The 17,532-nt window shown below is 63.3% G+C and overlaps 4 protein-coding genes across 7 annotated transcripts; 2 read left to right on the top strand and 2 right to left on the bottom strand.

Moving 5' to 3' along the window:
• The first annotated feature begins 299 nt into the window (after positions 1–299).
• On the top strand, positions 300–4,242 carry DEF8 (differentially expressed in FDCP 8 homolog). Of its 4 annotated transcripts, none has more exons than XM_062499960.1 (11): positions 300–410; positions 513–595; positions 708–827; positions 1,040–1,181; positions 1,254–1,418; positions 1,940–2,067; positions 2,447–2,560; positions 3,100–3,180; positions 3,261–3,401; positions 3,500–3,609; positions 3,685–4,242. In XM_062499960.1, exons 1-11 carry the CDS (start codon positions 305–307, stop codon positions 3,785–3,787), a joined length of 1,293 nt encoding a protein of 430 aa, XP_062355944.1. In that variant the 5' UTR covers positions 300–304; the 3' UTR covers positions 3,788–4,242. The 4 variants fall into 4 exon arrangements, with proteins under 4 accessions (XP_062355944.1, XP_062355945.1, XP_062355941.1 ...); XM_062499961.1 differs by having other exon boundaries at positions 678–827; positions 3,312–3,401; XM_062499957.1 differs by having other exon boundaries at positions 678–827.
• Positions 4,243–4,965: 723 nt separating this feature from the next.
• DBNDD1 (dysbindin domain containing 1) lies at positions 4,966–7,994 on the bottom strand. Its single transcript, XM_062500209.1, has 5 exons — positions 7,949–7,994; positions 6,845–6,968; positions 5,751–5,897; positions 5,291–5,431; positions 4,966–5,203 (listed from the first exon to the last, which is right to left on the bottom strand). Exons 2-5 carry the CDS (start codon positions 6,891–6,893, stop codon positions 5,043–5,045), a joined length of 498 nt encoding a protein of 165 aa, XP_062356193.1. The 5' UTR covers positions 6,894–6,968; positions 7,949–7,994; the 3' UTR covers positions 4,966–5,042.
• Positions 7,995–9,088: 1,094 nt separating this feature from the next.
• GAS8 (growth arrest specific 8) lies at positions 9,089–14,883 on the top strand. Its single transcript, XM_062500036.1, has 10 exons — positions 9,089–9,142; positions 9,859–10,056; positions 10,203–10,409; positions 10,718–10,772; positions 11,180–11,385; positions 11,588–11,755; positions 12,054–12,140; positions 13,077–13,286; positions 14,293–14,358; positions 14,600–14,883. The coding sequence occupies exons 1-10, from the start codon at positions 9,128–9,130 to the stop codon at positions 14,747–14,749; spliced, it is 1,362 nt and encodes a 453-aa protein (XP_062356020.1). The 5' UTR covers positions 9,089–9,127; the 3' UTR covers positions 14,750–14,883.
• Positions 14,884–15,030: 147 nt separating this feature from the next.
• Positions 15,031–15,768, bottom strand: LOC134048179 (5-hydroxyisourate hydrolase-like). Its single transcript, XM_062499780.1, has 3 exons — positions 15,635–15,768; positions 15,258–15,393; positions 15,031–15,120 (listed from the first exon to the last, which is right to left on the bottom strand). The coding sequence occupies exons 1-3, from the start codon at positions 15,766–15,768 to the stop codon at positions 15,031–15,033; spliced, it is 360 nt and encodes a 119-aa protein (XP_062355764.1).
• Positions 15,769–17,532: the final 1,764 nt, after the last annotated feature.

The raw sequence follows: 17,532 nt of genomic DNA, 5'->3' as shown, positions 1-17,532 counted from the left end.
AGTGCTGGTACCCCTGGTGGGGGTACTGGGGTTGTTGCTGGCGAGGAAGTGCCAGTGCTGAGGTGGCAGTGCCAGGGTGTTGGTGCCGGGGTGTCAGTGCTGGTAACAAGGTATTGGTGACAATGTTGCTGGTGCTGGCACATCAGTGCTGGTGCTGGGACATCTGGTGGCAGTGTCGGTGCTGCTGAGGTGCTATTGGTCCCTGCGATGGGGTGATTGTGCTGGTTCCAGGGTGTGGATGCTGGTGCTGATGCGGGTGCTGGGGTAACTGAGGCAGTGTCCATTCCCCAGCAGGACGGTGGCAATGGCGTCAGATGAGCGGCTGGCCCGCTTCCGCCAGGCTCACCTGAACCCCTTCAACAAGAGCCCTGAGCAGCTGGAGCGCCCCGACGAAGAATCCCCTGCCCCAGGTGGGTGCTGATTCCCCACCCCACTCTCTGTCCCACGGCCTCTACATGGTACCCCCTATTCTTGGGGTGGGTTCAGCCCCCCCATGAGACTCCACTTTGCAGCCCAGCAGCCGGATCCCACCCCAGGGGACCCCGAGGGCACCCTGGACCTGGGACTGGCCGAGGACCACTTCTCCCGCCCCGTGGTGAGTGGGGTGGGTGTTGTGGGGACTGGGGAGGGTATGGGGGGCTCAGCTCACCCTCCTCCTCCTCTGGTGGTGGTGGCAGGGGCTGATCCTGGCATCGGACGTGCCGCAGCTGCGCCGGGCCATTGAGGAGTGCAAGCGGGTGATCCTGGCGCTGCCCGAGCACTCGGAGCGGCAGAAGGACGCGGTGGTTCGGCTCATCCACCTCCGCCTCAAGCTGCAGGAGCTGAAGGTGGGGCTGAGCTGGGGCCGGGGGGGGGGTCTCTGTGCCTGGGGCTCCATCCTGACACCCATCCCTGGAAGGTTGGACAGGCCTTGGAGCAACCTGGGATAGTGGAAGGTGTCTCCCTCCCCATGGCAGGGGATGTAATGGGATGAGCTTTAAGGTTCAACCCGAGCCATTCCATGATTCTTTAGTTCTCTGACCCCGCTTTCCCCCTGCAGGACCCTGGTGAGGACGAGCCCAACATCCGGGTGGTCCTGGAGCACCGTTTCTACAAAGAGAAGAGTAAGAGCGTCAAGCAGATGTGTGACAAGTGCAGCACCATCATCTGGGGGCTCATCCAGACCTGGTACACCTGCACAGGTGGGTGTGGGACATCCCCTCCACATCCCTGTTTCCCCCATGCCCACACTGACACCCACCTGTGCCCCCCAGGCTGCTACTACCGGTGCCACAGCAAGTGCCTGCCGCTGGTGAGCCGGCCGTGCGTGCGGGCCCAGGTGAGCCACCAGGCCGAGTACCAGCTCAGCATCTGCCCCGAGAGTGGACTGGACAGCCAGGACTATCGCTGTGCCGAGTGCCGGGCCCCCATCTCCCTCCGTGAGCCCCTGCTGCTGCCAGGGGGGCTGGGGCTAGTTCTGGGGCTGGGGGGAGCTGGGGGCTCTGGGGCTGGGCTGGTGGGTAGTGGGGCTCTGTGGGGTTTGAGGAAAGTAGGGCTGGAGGGGCTGGGGGGAGCTGGTAGTTGGGAGCTTTGTGGGTGATGTGGGGCTGGGATGAGCTGGGAGCTCTGTGGGATTGGGGGTTGCAGGGCTGGGGGCTTCATGAAGTTCTGTGGGACTGTGGGGGGAGCTGAGGGGAGGTGGAAGCTTGTGGGGTTGGGCTCACTTGGGAGGCTCTGTGAGGCTGGGGGGAGCTGCTTGGGGTTGAGGGGCTGTGGGCTGGGAGGTGTGGGGCTGGTAGGACCTGAAAGGTTGGGCTCCAGGGGCTGGGGAAGGTGGTGCCGGGGCCTTGCCATGTCCCCAGGTATTGCTGGGTGTCCTGGGGGCACACACAGGGTGTGGGGTGAGCAGAGAGCAGGGTGGTGCCAGTGCCAGCCCCATGCCAGCCCTGTGCCACTACAGGGGGGGTGCCCAGCGAGGCCCGGCAGTGCGACTACACCGGCCTCTACTACTGCTCCAGCTGCCACTGGAACGACCTGGCTGTGGTGCCCGCCCGTGCCATCCACAACTGGGACTTCGAGCCCCGCAAGGTGTCCCTGGCATGGGGTGGGGGCACAGAAATCCCTTGGGACAGTGGTCCTGGGTAGAGGCCACCTGGGGAGCCATGTCCTTGGTCATGGGGGTCCCTGGAGGGCATGTCCCTTGGTAGAGGTCACTTGGGGGAATCTCATCCTTGATCTTGCATGTCCCTGGGGACAATGTCCTTGTGTAGATGTCACCTGGGGGACACATCCCTGGTCATGGGGGCCACGTCCCTGCTTATGGGGGTCACTGGGCAGATATCACTTGAGGGGAAGCCATGTCCCCAGGGCCATGTCCCTGTGATGGGTTCCTGGCACGGGTCCGGGGATGGTGGCAGCAGGTCTGGCAGGTGCAGGGGGTGACGGTGGCCCTGGTGGTGTTGGGCAGGTGTCACGGTGCAGCATGAGGTACCTGGCACTCATGGTGTCACGGCCGGTGCTGAAGCTGCGGGAGATCAACCCACTGCTCTTCAACTACGTGGAGGAGCTGGTGGAGATCCGAGTGAGTGCTGGATATGGGGACCACCCCACCCCACAAGGGCAGGGGACACTGTAGAGGGCCTGTGGGATGAGCAGGAGGGGGGGACCCAGTGGCTCTCACTAGGTCAAACAGAGAGGAAGCAAGGTGAGGTGGAGTGTTTGGGGCAGAGGCTGCCCCAGACTGTAACAGGGATGAACTTGACCCAATCTGCTCTCTTTCATGTCATTCTCCTGTTTCCATCCTGTTAACAACCTTGTCCCCATCCCCATCCTCATCCTGCTCATGCCACTGCCCTTTTCCCTGTGGTGCTTTTCCTGTCCTCATTCCTACTCCCATTCCTGTCCTCCTTCCTGTCTGTATTTCCATCCCATCCCTGTCCCCATTCCCATGCCATTCCCATCCCATTCCTGTCCCCATCCTGTCCCATTCTCACACTGTCTCCATCCCATCCTTGCCCCTGTCCCCATCCTGCCCCTGCCACTGCCCTTTTTCCTGTCCCTGTCCCATCCCTGTCCCATTCCTATCCCCATTCCCATCCCATGCCATCCTGTCCCCTGCAGAAGCTGCGCCAGGACATCCTGCTGATGAAGCCCTACTTCATCACCTGCAAGGAGGCGATGGAGGCGCGGCTTCTGCTGCAGGTGGGGTCGGGGCGCCAGGGCTAGGTGTGGCAGTGGCAGTCAAACAGGGGTGGTGGTCACAGTGTCCAATTTGCCCACAGCTGCAGGACAGGCAGCACTTTGTGGAGAACGACGAGATGTACTCGCTGCAGGACCTGATTGACATCGAGGCCGGGCGCCTCGGCTGCTCCCTCACCGAGATCCACACGCTCTTTGCCAAGCACATCAAGCTGGACTGTGAGGTAAGCTCGTGTTGTGGGGCAGAGCCATGGGGAGATCCCCATGGAGCCAGTGGAGGGCTGGATTGGTCACCATTGTCACCTCCTGCCTACTCCCCCAGCGATGCCAGGCCAAGGGTTTCGTCTGTGAGCTGTGCCGGGAGGGTGATGTGCTCTTCCCCTTCGACAGCCACACCTCGGTCTGCGCCGACTGCTCCGCTGTCTTCCACAGGTATCACATGCTGTGACAGGGTACAGGGACATGGGGGTGGCAGAGAGTGACCCAAAACTGTCCCCACCTCTCCAGGGACTGCTACTACGACAACTCCACCACCTGCCCCCGGTGCGCCCGGCTGAGCCTGCGGAAGCAATCCTTGTTCCAGGACTCCAGCACGGAGGCAGAGTCCTGAGGGGGGTGGTTTAGCCCCATTGTGGGGTCTCAGGCCAAAGACTGCCCCTCATCCACCACAGAGCCCTGGGATGGACACAATCAACCCTATGGTGGTTTGGGGACGGGGGCGGCCCTGGCTCTGGGATCCTCTGCTCATGGAAATGGCAGCACTGCCGGGAGGGAATCACTGCTGGACCCCAGCCATTCCCGGGAGCATGGAGAGCCTCATCTCTGAAGGGGCCAGGATTAGGTTAACTGGGATTGGGTTAAGCCCCTGCAGCGGCTCCTGCCGTCCCTGCCTGGAACCGGGGTGCAGGCCAGGGCTGGTGCTGCACTGTTCTGGAGTGACAGCTGCTGTCAGGAGGGCTCAGCCCTGGCGCCGGGATGGGACCGAGTCCCTCCCACACACAATACTGGACTCTGCTCCCTCCCCAGCCCACGGCACCACCGTTACCGGGACCGAGCCCCGGGGGGGGATGTTGTGGCATCTTCCCCAGGCTGAACCGGGTGCGGTGTGGAGCCGCTGCCTCCTTCTCCCCGGTGTTTCCTGTAGCATTAACGAGCCTCTTTGCGCAACCCAGCTCTCGTGTCCCTGCTTCTGGCGGCGGCGGGGGGCACCGGGGACACGGGCAGGATGCGGGAATGCCCGGGGATGGCAGCCCGGGGATGGCAGCCCGGGAGCTCCCGCCGAGACTGGGGCTGCCGGGGGCGAGCACCGGGACCGACCCGGGGTAGAATTGCGCTGCGCGGCGCTATGGGGCATGTGCCGCAGTCACCGCCGCTCTCCCGCCCGTCGAGAGTGGCCGCAGCCACGCGGTACCGGCCGGGCACCCCCCTTCCCGCTGCTCCCGAGGTGCTCGGTGCCCCCATCTCCTCCCGCTCCCCACGCGACAGCGCAGACGGGCAGAGGTCGGCGGTGGGTCGGTCGGTCGGTTTTACCGGATCACAGCATTGCCACATCAGAACCGGGCGGGCACCGGCACCGGCCGCGCTCCGTCGGGCCGCGCTGAGCCGTGCGACCCGTCCTGTCCTGCCCCACCCGCCGCTCCCGGGGCCCGGCGGGGCCGGCCCGGTTTCCTCCCTGGGCCGTGGGCCACCGGCTGAGGGCAGCCCCGGTACGTCCCGGTGTCCTGCTGTTCCCCCGCCGCGGGGCTGGGGCTGCCTCTGCCCTCCGGGCGGGCTAACGGGAGTCCTGCGCCCGGGGACGGGCTCCATCAGTACCGACGGGACCATCAGCACCGGCGTATCCCGATGTCCCCCCGCGGGTTTTGTCCCTACGGCTCCCGCGGGCGCTCGGCGGGCAGGAAGGCGTCCGGGGGTCCCGGCGGCAGCTCAGGGTCACTCAGGTGCTTCTTGTCCCGGCCCTGCTCCCGTGCGCGGGTCCAGGAGGGCGAGCGCAGGTACCCGGCCCGCGGCACCGCCGGCGGCTGCAGCCCTGCGGGACGCACGGGCAGATGGGCGGTCAGAGACGCACCGGGACGGACAGACAGACCGGGACCGGCGGCCCCGGACCCCCGCTCACCGCCGGGCGTCTCTCCGGCCACGTTCTCCTCGTCGGAGTCGGCGAAGACCTCGGCCAGCTCCTGGTCCGACATATCCGTCAATTCTGTCAGGTCCAGCAGGTCGAAGTGCACCTCCAGTGAAGACACGCTGCTCAGGGGCTCTGCGGGCATCGGGGAGAGGCTGGGGACCCACCGCTGTCCCCAGTGAGGGAGGCGGGGATCTGGGGATCTGCTTGGGGGCCCAGGCAGGGGGGTATGAGGGGCTTGGGGGGGCATGACTAGCTAGGGGCTAGCAGGGGACCCTAGGCGTGTCAGGGGACCCCAGGGACAGGAAGGAGAACCCAGAGGATGATAGAAGACTGGGGACAGGCAGGAGACCCCATGGGCTGGCAGAGGTCTCTGGGGGGCAGGCAGACATCTCAGGGACAAAGCAGGAAATCTCAGGCACAGGCAGGGACTCCACCTCGGGGCCTCACTCACGTCGGCGCTCGGTGACCTGCAGCAGGCTGGCGCTGGGGATGGGGATGCCACCCTGCTCCTCCGCGGGGACTCGGGGGGTCTCCTGGGCCGGCCCGTGGGTGGGGGTCCCTGCAGGGCGCTCCGGGACCAGTGGCTCCTTGCCAAGCTCTGCCACATCAGCACCTTCTGCGTCAGTGAGGGCAGCTCCTCTCGGGGACCCCCAGCACTCCCGGGGTGCCCAGCAAAGGGGCTGGGGACAGCAGGACCCCCGGGGAGAACCGCGGGGACGGGAAGAGCTGCCCAACACCCTCGTGTCGGAAGCTGGCAGTCCCCAGCCCCCGCCCCACGCCCCCCTCCCCGCGCAGCCCCTTTGTGTCGGCGAGACAAAGCCCAGCCTGTGCCGGGGCCGGACAAGGGTGGATTGTGCGGGGACTGTCCTTGGGAAGAGCCGGAGGACAAGGAGGCCGTGGCATATGGCCATGGTCATAGCACAGGTCATGGCACACGGTGATGGTACAGCCCGTGGTTGTGGCACACAGTGGGGACACTGAGGGTGGGACGATGCCCTGTGTGCCCAGGGCAGCACGGGGGGTCACAGCACCCTGTCCCCTCGAGGTCAGTGCTGGTGCCCTGGCACCACGTGCCACCACCAAACCGTGCCAGCACTGAGTTACTGAGTGACCGGGCACAGGGATGGGCATCGCCTCCCTCCCACCAGGATGCTGACAGCGGGGCAGGGACAGAGACCTCCAACCCAAAGGGGAAAGGGATGTTACAGGGTAACATCCTGCTGCTGGTACACGGAGCTGCAGGACATTGGCAGGACACGAGTGGGACACCCGCCCTCTGCCCCGACACTGGCTCTGCCACATCCTGAACCCACAGGGGGGGATCAGGCACCCCGCGCTGACGGTAGGTTCCCTTGGGCTGGGAAATGGGGTCCTCATCCCTCTCCAGAGCAGAGAAGATCCCCCTGGGGTGGACACCGGGGCTGCCTGCTCTTGCCCGCTCCCGCCACCTCCCGCACCCGCGCGGTGCCCAGACCCGGAGGGTGACACTGTGCGTGTCACCGCAAGGAGCACGGCCCCCCCTGCCCGCACCATGTCCCCACCCACCAGGGCGCTGGTCCCGGCTGCAGAATTCCCCTCTGGCCTCTGCCTGCATGGTCCCGCCGTGCCACCGGCCGTGTCACCAGCAGTGTCACCAGCCACACCTCCCGCTGCGGCCTGGGCTCACCGGCTGCCTGGCGGGAGCGGGGCCGGATCAGGGATCCCTCCCGCACGACGTGTGCTGACTCACGGCAACCGCAGAGCCGGGCAGCCGCCGGTACCGGCACCCCACGGCACCTGGCACCCCACGGCACCCGCAACCCGCCCCATTGGCACTGTCCCCTCAAGGGCCCGGTGTCCCGCTGTTCCCCCGGTGCCACGGCCGTGGCTGCCCCATGCTGGCGGCTACGGCACAGTTGTGTGCGGGCCACACGCGGGAGGGACGGGCGTGCAGGGGAACCCTGGCACCGCCTCTGTCGCCGGGTGCAGCCCCCCAGAGTACCGGGTCCCCTTCAGCTGCTACCAGCACAGCCACCTCCCTGTCCCCAAACCCCTCTGCACACCGGCACTGGCACTGCTGTGCGGGATGTCTGAAGGGTACCCCACTGCTCCCCATGTCCCCTGGGCATCCCAGACATCCTCCATGTCCTGTGAACACCCTACTGCTCCTCTACACCCCCGGGCACCCCACTGTCCCCCCACATTCCCTTGGCACTCCATTGCAACCCCAAGTCCCCAGTACACTCCCCTGCTCCGTCTGACCACCTGGCCACTCCACTGCCTCCCCTTGTCACCCCACTGCACCCCACCTCCTGCGACCATCCCATTGCCCCCCAAATCCCCAGGGCACTCCGGTGCTCACCCAGACCCCTGAACACCCCCGTGTCCCCTCACATTCTCTGAGTACCACCCTGCTCTCTCCCTCCATCCCCGACTCTCCCTGCACAGACCCCTCTGCCTCGTCCTGTCCGCGCCCCCCTAAACATCCCTCTCCCCGGACACCCCCAGCCCGGCCACACGCCCCCCACTTTGCTCCCCAGTGCGCCCCATGCACCTCTTCCCGTTGTACCCCAGCCCTGCATCTCCTTGTCCGCCCCGCGGGGCCCGGCCCGGTTCCACGGTGATGGGCGTGTCGGTCCGTGCCTCCCTCCTCTGCCCCCCCGTCCTCACCTACGGTGGCGACCGCTGCCGGAGCCGCCATGGGCCGGGGCTGATGCTGATGCTGGTACCGGTGCCGGTGCCGGTGCCGGTCCGGTGCTGGGCGGGCCCGGTGCCAGCCCGCAGCCCGCACGGTCCTGCCCGCCTCGGCGAGGGCGGGGACACCGGGATGGGCGGAACCGAGGGGCGGGAGGCACCGGGGGGACAAGAGGGGGCGCGGAGGGCACCGGGAAGAGGGGTGGGCACACGGAGACCGAGAGTGCAGCGGGGACCTGGGGGATGCCCGAGCTGAGCCGGGGGACCCCAGCTTTGGGGACAGACCTGGTCACAGCGGCGGGCACGGGGATGGGAGGAGCCTGTCCCGGGCGCAGCGGGACGCCCTCGGGCTTGTCCCCCCAGTCCTCCCTGAATTCCCCGGCCCCCCCGTTCCCTCACACCGGCCCCCGCCGCTTACTCCCCGCCTGGTCCCCGCGGTGTCCCCCCGCTTCTCCCCGGTGTCCCCTCCCGGTCCCCTCCCCGTCCCCCTCCGGTCTCGCTGGCCCCGCCTCCGTTGCCAGGGCGGAGCGTGGCGTTGCTAGGGGGCGCGTCTTCCTTCTTTACAGATCTCGCGAGATTTCACCGTCCTCTCGCGGGATCTGCCCACCGTTGCCCGGCGACACTGGTGCCGCTGTCCGCCGCCATGGTGAGAGCGGAACCGGGCCCGGGCCGGGATCGGGAGGAGAGCCGGGGCCGGGGGGACAACTGCGGCGCCTGCTGAAGGGTGTCCTGCAGCCGGGGTGTGGCGGGAAGGGGAGGGCGGTCGAGCACCGCGCCCCGATGTCTGCGATCCCCCGGTCCGCTCCCGGGGAGGGTACGGAGCCCCTCGGCGCCGTTCCCAGCACTGCGGTGATGCTTCTCAGTTGTTTTGGGTACAGGTGTTTTGTGCCTAGGGGTTCACCACGGAACTGTGTCCGCAGTGGCAGCGCATGAATCTCTTCCCGGGGCCTCCGGCTCCGTGTCCCGTTGTTGCCCCGTCCCTGCCGTGAGAGCAGGGATGCTCCGGGGCCGGCACGGGGGCCCTGAGCAGCGCAGTTTCATCCTCACCCATTCACCTCCTTGGCTTTCTGTCCTCAGGCGCCCAAAAAGAAAGCAGGAAGTAAACGGAAAGGGGTTAAAGGGCCGGCGGTGGTGGATGGCTTGGCCCCGGAGGACATGAGTAGGGAGCAGGTGAGAGATCCCCCGGGCCACCCCTGGGGAGGAGGGGTAAGAACATGTAAGAACAGCTCTGGGGACCCCTGCGTGGCGCCTGGCCCCAGCTCCGGGGACAACAGGTGCAGAGGGTGACAGGGACGAGCAGCCGGGGTTTGTGTCACTGACGCCTGTCTGGGGCTGGGGAGGGGCGTTCTTGCTGTTCCTGGAAGGAGCAGCCTCCTCATCCCACCCTCTGCTCTCCAGCCCTGTGTCCTGGATGCTGCTGAGGCACACCTGCGATCTTGGGCCCCTCAAGAAAGACCCTGAGGGGCTGGAGCATACCCAGAGAAGGGAATGAAGCTGCTGTAGTCCCTATCCCTGAAGGAATTTAAGAGTCATGTGGATATGGCACTTGGGGACATGGGTTAGGGGTAGCCTTGGTAGTGCTGGAGGAACAGTTAAACTTGATCTTGGAGACTTTTCCAACACAAACAATTCCACAAACCAGAAGTTTCTAAGCACCTGGGAGTGGTGTTACTGGACACTGTGCACAAGAACCCCATTCTAGGCTGCAGGCCGTCAGATGAGGTCTTGTGACTCCTTTTGCAGAAAGGAGTCAGGGACCTCAGTCAGGGACCTCCACAGCTCCACACCAGTGACAACCACCACATCCTGCTGGGTTTGGGACATGGAGTCTCCAAAGGTACCTGTCCAAGACCTCCATTACCTGTCTATTCCTCTGGGCTTCGCAGCTGCTGGAGCATGTCACACGTGTCCGGGAGGAGCTGGACCGGGAGCGGCAGGAGCGGAATTCTTTCCAGCTGGAGTGTAACAGGATTCAGAGCTACTGGGAAATCACCCGGCGGGAGCTGGAGGAGAAGAAAGCAGAGCTGCGGAACCGGGACCGGGAGATGGAGGAGGCAGAGGAGCGGCACCAACTGGAAATCAAGGTGGGGCTGAAGGGCTCCAGGGGAGCCTTGAGCAGCTCTGAGGAGGACAGGAGGAGGAGCTGGGCAGGATACAATCCAGGAATGTCTCACCAGCATCCCAGGTGTCTCCTGCTGAGCCCCTTACCCCATCTCTGGCCTGTCCTTAGGTGTACAAGCAGAAGGTGAAGCACCTGTTGCACGAGCAGCAGGAGAACCTGACAGAGCTGAAGGCAGAGGGAGTCCTGTCCCTGAGGCGGGCCCAGAAGGACCACTGGGACCAGGAACAGGAGTTGTGGAAAGAGAAGCGTGCCTTGAACATAAAGCTGAAAGAGCAGGAGTTGGCCAATGAGGCAGCCGTTAAAAACCTCTGTCTGGTATGTCTGGCTGGGCTGCAGCCACCTGTGAGGTGCCTCATCCCCAGGGTGGGAGCGGGAGTGGGATCTTTCCTCTCTGACTCTCTCTGTGGGGTGGGATGGGATTTCTGGTGCAGGAATGGGGAGAAGGGATTCCTGGGTGACCCCCTCCCACAGTGGGGAGCTGTCAGAGCAGCTGAAAAACTTACAAACCACTGTTTGCATCAATATGGGATCAGAATCTTTTCCCAAAGAGCAGGAGGGAATCCCTGGGGATGGGCTGGCTTAGGATTTGGTTGTTTATTCCAACACAGAGTTCCTTCTCACAGAAACACGAGGAGGAGATGGCCCGGCTACGCAGTGACTTCGAGCTGCAGACCAAAGGTCAGGGCGTGAGGCAGAGACTACAGGAGCACAACAGGGAGAGTTGCTTCTGGTTCCCAAGTAGCACCTTGAGCAAGAGGGGGCAGGTTCTCCCCAAATGGTTCTGGCCATTTTTTCCTCCCATTTCTGGTCAGCTTCCCACCCCGGTTCTGGCTGATCTCCCCCACCCGAGGTTCTGGCCAGTTTTCCCCACAAGTTCCAGCTGGTTTTCCTCCCTGGATCTGTCTAGTTTGCCCTGCAGTTCTGGCTGATTTTCCCTCCCAATTCCAGCTGGTCCCAATCCACACAGTTTTGGCGAGTATTCCCTCCATTATAGCTGGGGTTTTTTTCCCCTTTCCCATTCCGATCACATTTCCTCCCCAGTTTCAGCCAGCTTTTCCCCAGCCCTGACAATCTCCCCCCCCCAGAGATAGAGGCCAAGTACACCAGGAAGATGCAGGCACTGCGGGATGAGATGGACCTGCGGAGGAAGACAGAGATCCATGAGCTGGAGGAGAGGAAGAACACTCAGATCAGTGAGCTGATGGGGAACCATGAGGGAGCTTTTGGTGCCATCAAGAACTACTACAATGATATTACTGCCAAAAACCTGACACTCATCAACCTCCTGAAGGTATTGCCTGTTCCTGTGTCACCCCTCCACCCAGGGACTGCTCCTGCCAGGATGTCAGTGGGATCTGGCAGTTCTGGTGTCAGTGTGGGTGCTGCTGGTAGCTTGTACACTGGCACATGAGTGTGGAGGGTGTCCTGAGGGTATGGGGGACTCTGAGGGCTGAGCAGCTCCCAGGAGCCAGCACTTGTGTTCCCAAGAACAGGAGCAGGTAGAAGACCTGAAGAAAAAGGAGGCTGTCTTGGAAAAGGAGAAAGCAGAAGTGCTGCTCCAGAACAAGGGGCTGACAGAGCCGCTGCAGGAGGCCCAGGAGCTGGTGGCTGAGCTGCAAAAGAAGTTGGTTCACTATCACAGGGACAAGGAGGCCCTGATGGTGAGTGGCTAGCCCTGTCCTTTTACAGGCTCATTCCTGGAGGGAAAACACTCACCTCTGCCACTTGATGTGCTGTGATTGCTGGGCAAAGCAAGTCCTGTTCTGCTTACTGTGTATTTGTGGATTCTCAGATGGGGATCCAAAGAGAGACTGGAAGGGAGATCAACCCCACTGCAGGAGGGTTGTGTGGGTGCTGCCTGGTTTTCTCTCTGCTGCTTACTCTCCTCCCTTCCCAGAACACATCTCCAACACTTCCCAGGCAATCTTGTGCTATTTAACCCTCCCTTCCTGTTCACAGAACTCCAAAGCCCATCTGAAAATCACCCAGAAGGAACTGAAGGACCTTCAGTGGGAACATGAGGTGCTGGAGCAGCGGTTCAGTAAGGTGAGACCTGCAGGCAGGGCTGGGCATCCCATTCCCTCTCCAAACCCTCTGCAGGGGATAGGGTGTGTGGCTTAGCAGAGCCTGTGCTTAGCCCAGGGCTTTCCAGAGCTAATCCAGAGCCGTGTGATAACCGCTGCTCCCAGCAAAGCTGCTCCCAGCTCCAGCCTCTCCCACGGTCAGCAGACAGGCCTGGCCTTGTCCTTTGCTAAGCAATCATGCACGCTCCAGCAGGGGCCCCAGGCTGCTGGGGCTGCATGGGGCAGAGCTGGGACAGAGGGGATTGCCACGGGCCCCTCCTTCTGCCAGTGTTCCAGGGTCACTCCCTCTCATTGTTCTGGGGTTCTGGGGAAGAGCCCTGCAGAGCGAGTGCTCCCCCCCACTAACCCAGATAAATCTTTTGAGGCAGGAGAGAGCTCATTTGCAATTTGTAGAAATCCCCAGGAATATGAACATTGATCCGAGGCCTCATTAACCATCCATCATTAAGACAGCGCCAGATTCGGAGCGTTCAGAAATAGGCTTTGTAGGAGAGACTGTGTCCTAATTAGGACACTTATTAACTAGCTGTGAGCCAGGGACTGCTGCCAGCTGTGGGGATGAGAGGAGAGACCCCCGTGTGCTGGGGGCCCTTGCTGGGGTCTGAATTAGTGCTGCAGGGGCATTCCATGCCTGGAGGGTAGGAGGAGGAGGAGGGAGAAGCGCAGGTGCTGCACCATGTAGGGAGGGAGAGAGGGAGGGAAGATGGGAGCGGGGGAAGCTGTGCTGCAGCACCTGCCTTCCCTGTGGGCTGCAGGTGCCATTGGGAATAGCCAGGCTGAGCTGCTGGACCAGTTTTCTGCCCCTTTTGTGCTCCACACCATTACACAGACCCCAGTCAGCCTCTTGTGTCCCCTGGGTCCTGGGGGTGCTGTGACACTCTGCTGTCTCCTGGAGCAGGTCCAGGAAGAGCGAGACGAGCTCTATCAGAAGTTCACCAGAGCCATTAACGAGGTACAGCAAAAAACGGGGTTCAAGAACCTGCTCCTGGAGCGGAAGTTGCAGGGACTTCTCGACCTCCTGGAGAAAAAGGAGGTGGAGCTCAGCGAGGTCCTCGCAGCCTCCAACCTCGATCCCAGCGCTCTCTCCTTGGTCACGCACAAGCTGGAGGTACTGGGGCCCAGAGAGGGCTGGATTTGGGGGGCAGAGCCCACGGTGGATCCTCTGGAACACAGCAGTCCCCGTCCTACATGGCTGTTGGTGGCATGTCATTCGTTCCCAGCACTCCCAGGGCCGTGTGTTGCCGTGGGGCACTCAGCTCTACACCTCAAAAGTGGAGTGTGTGGGTGTCAGAGGTGGGCACTGATCTGTCCCTCAGGTGGGGCCTGTTTTGAGGAGCATGGCTGCAGGCTCCATGGCACTGCCAGCACCCTGTGCTGCCACACAGCTGGCTGCCAGCGGGTCCGGTGGCACCCAGGGGCCCTGTGCAGGGGAGGGGTTGCACCTGGTGAGCCTCGCCTGGCCATGGGGACAGTGCAGACTGGATCCTGGGGCTCTGCAGTGTCTGCCGTGCTAAAAATACCGCTGCAGAGAGCCTGGAGACCCACATTCCTGCAGCCTGCCGCAGCTGGAGCCAGCGAGCAGTGCTTGCAGCGGGTTGGGTACAGACACAGGGAAGAAGGGCTCCACCACCTGGTGCCCTCCTGCTTGTCCCTGCCCAGGTCCCTGCTGTAGGGGGAGTCAGGGAGGCCTACGGGGACAGGCAGCGGATATGTCACCTCCCAGCAGGTGGAAGGAAAACACATTCCTGGGATGGCATCACTGGCGTCGGGCTCTCCTGCAGCTGCTGGGGTCCCTGAATTCCTCCTCTCAGCTGCCTCGGGGAGCCTGGCTCTCTGTAATTCCCGTGGTGCCGCGGCAGCAGGGTGGTGCTACTGGAGCAGGTGCTGCCAGCACTCCCCGCACAGCGGGGCAGACCAGGATGGTTGTGGTGTTCCTGTGGGAGCTCACTGTCCCTGCCCGGGGTGGCAGTCCCTGGCAGTGCCACTCAGAGGGGGTAGGGTGGTGGCCACTTGCCAGGCCGTGCTGCAGCTCTGCCACACCACACCCGCCCGCGGCAGAGCCATCGTGTCTCCAGGGCTGGGCAGTGCAGCCTCATCCCAATCTCTCCTTGCAGAACGTGCTCCAGTCCAAGAATGCCACCATCCAGGACCTGCAGCTCCAGCTGGCCCAAGCCTGCAAGGTAAGGGCAGGGAGGAATCCTGGAGAGGTTTGAGCTGTGTGGATGTGGCACTTGGGGATGTGGGTTAGTGCTGGCCTTGGCACTGGTGGGGGAGCAGTTTGACTCAGTGGTCTTAGAGGCATTTCCAACCCAAACAGTTCTGTGACTCAATGGCTTTGGCTTGGGGGTTGGAAATGAGACTGGGGGGTGCAGGGAGCTCTCCTCTGCTGACAAGGGGCTGACAGGGACCCTTTCCTTGCAGGCACACAATGACATGCTGCAGACCTTCGAGGCAAAGCTGACAGCCTTTGGCATCCCCTTGGACAACCTGGGTTTCCAGCCACTGTCCTTCCCCTTCCCGGGGCAGGAACTGGGCCAGGGCCCTGCTGGACTCGTTTCAGTGCCCACCTGATGCTGGCAACACTGAGGGTCACACTGGTTGTAGGGCTGTCCCCTTTTCCTGCTCCATGCCTTTAAACAGACTCCAGTGAGCATCTTTAGAAACCTGTCCTCCCAAGAGGGACCAGATTTGGAGTGCTCCAAGCATCCCACCCACTCCACCAGGCTGCCCCCGGGGCTCCCTCTGTCCCCCCAAAAGTGGAAGGTGAGTTTTTGAGACAAACTGTGCTGTTTGGAGTTTTTAATGGTATCGGCGGAATCATTCCTGCATCCCCAGGGGAAGGCTGTTCCCCTCTAACTGCCCCTGTACGTTGTGTAGGAGTAGGGGCTGATCAGCAGCGGGACATGGAGCTTCTGTTCTGGGTCAGTGATGATGAAGACGACCTGAGGGAGAGTGAAGAGCCAGCAGTGGGAATCCCCCTCCCATAGTGAGGCCCTGGGGAGTGCAGCCCCTTGCCCCTGGGGGCCCAGCCCCCAGACTTTCTGTGTCACTTGTCCCAGTCCTCCCCCCGACTCTGTACCTCCACGAAGGGGTAGAAGCTGGTGTGCCCCAGTCCCTGCCAGTACTCAGCTGTCTCAAAGTGCAGCTTGTAGGTGCCAGACTTGGCCTGTCCCGGTGCCAGGAGGGGCTGGCAGCGCCCGTCCGCATCCGTGTGCCTGAAACCACAACAAGCCAGTCCTGCTGTACCCCAAAATGCAGTCCTGTTCCACCCCCAGAACCTGCCCTGGCTCTACCCTCAGAACCTGCCCTAGCCGTACCCCAAAGCACCAGCCCTGCTACCAGCATACAAACCCCAGGTGAAGGCTGGGCAGCAGTTGTGCCAGGAGCCTTTGGCCAAGCTCACAGAGCACTGGCAGCAGTGTCCCTGCCCCATTCCAGAGCCACCAGGTCTCCTACCTCTGCACCAGCTCCGTCCACTGCGACCCCGGCTCCTGCAGCTGGGCCAGGCGGACAACAAGGCCGGCTGCTGGCAGCCCCGTAGCTGTGTTCAGCACGTGGGTGGTCAGGGTGCCATTTCCCACTTCAGACATGCCGTCAGCCTGTGGCAGAGGGGGAAGCAGGGCTGGGACCCGTCCTGGCAGCACCATCTGCCTTCTCCTTGACTGCGCTGCAGCCAAGTCCCTGCGCCTTGCTCTTTCCTAGAGCTGGGATATGGAAACCCACATCCTTCCCATGCCACGGTGCTCAGCCCCAGGCACCGCAGCTGCTGTGCGTGGGTGCCAGCTGATTCCCACCAGGATGCAGGTGCTCTGGTGAGCAGCACCGTGCTCCCTGCTCACTTGCCTGTCCTGGTGGGCCTCAGCACAGCACAGCAGCCAGCCTGGACCCAGCGAGGAAGTAGCCCCGTCCCAGCAGCCCCATCCCTCCCCACGGTGTCATGTGCAGGCGGACATTGACCCTGCCCAGCTCTCTGGATCTGTCTGGCGTCAAGGTCAGCACTGTTGAGGACTGCCAGGCCCCTTCTTCTCCTGGAGCTCCCAGGCTGGGGTGGGAGCACGATCCGGAGCTGCGTCCCAGCAGCCGTCAGGACCAGGAAGCCTCCCTGGAGCCAGACCTGTTCCCACAGCCAGCCTGACATCAGCACCCACTGACGTGGGGGTGCCACAGAGGCACCCTGGTGAGCTTACCTTTCTGTCCTCTGTCCCACTCGGCCAGGGACCTGTGGCTGGTGACCCCACACAAAACGCCATCCCCGGCCCCGGCCTCCCTTCCTGGCGCCACGGCCTCTCCCCGTGGAGCTGGCGTGGCTGGGTGCCGCTATCCTGGCACAGGGCTCCCGCAGAACCGGGTGCTCCTCCCCGGCTGGGCCGAGCCGGCACGGGCAGCTTCTGGCTGGGAGCTGCGCCCAGGAGCCCCGCTGGCACCCACACTCCAGCAGCACCGTGGCCCTGAGGCTGGTGGCCCAGAGCCCGGTGGGAAGTTGGGGCACCAGGCCAGGAGGAGCCACAGCACAGCTTCCATCCCTGTCTCACCTCCCACCTTGGAAAACACCTGGAGCGCATCAGTGTTGCCATAGCCGAGCACGTGGGAGCAGCACCGGCTTCACCACAGCCTCGCCCTGCCCTTCTGCACTGCTGGTTCAGGGGGGACTCGGTGTCTCACCTGCACTGTGATGCGGGCGGTGGCGGTGGCTCGCAGCCCATCTCCCCCCAAGTCAGCAGCCTGGATCTCCAGTGTGTATTCAGGGACCACCTGTGACAAGAGGCTGTGTCACCCACAAGTGGGGTATGAGCTCGGTGGGGATGGAGTCCGGGGCTCACCTCTGCCATCAGTCCCAGCATGGCCACAGAGACCAGCCCAGAGCTGCTGTCAATGGTGAACATCCCAGTCTGGGGCTTCTCTGGCACCTGGCTCAGGATGGAATAGCTCACAACACCGTTGTTGGAGTACACGGCGTCATCTGCATCAGTGGCCAGCACCCGCAGCACCGATGTGCCTGGAGCGGGTGGTTATTGGTGAGCTGTCACACATCCATCCAGAGCTGTCTGCCGGGTGGTGGCAGTGGTCCCACCTGGCTCAGCTCCCTCCAGCACAGAACCGTGGAAAACTGCCTGAGTGAAGATGGGCGGGTTGTCGTTCTGGTCAATGATGGTGATGATGATCTCCATGGGGTCTTCCACGGGCTGCCCGTTGGCTGACACGGCGTGGGAGTAGAGCTGCAAGGGCACAGTCAGTGTGTGTGCTGTCCCCAGGACCGTCCCTCTCCCACCACAGGCGCCCCCTCACTCACCACATATTTATCCTTCTTCTCTCGGTCCAGGGGTTTTGTCACCTCCAGCCACCCTGTCTCCCGC

The sequence above is a fragment of the Cinclus cinclus genome, chromosome 11 (assembly GCF_963662255.1).
Source record: "Cinclus cinclus chromosome 11, bCinCin1.1, whole genome shotgun sequence".
Taxonomy (NCBI): Eukaryota; Metazoa; Chordata; class Aves; order Passeriformes; family Cinclidae; genus Cinclus; species Cinclus cinclus.
The sequence above is the reverse complement of the archived record's forward strand: the minus strand, read 5'-3'. Positions and strand labels throughout refer to the sequence as shown.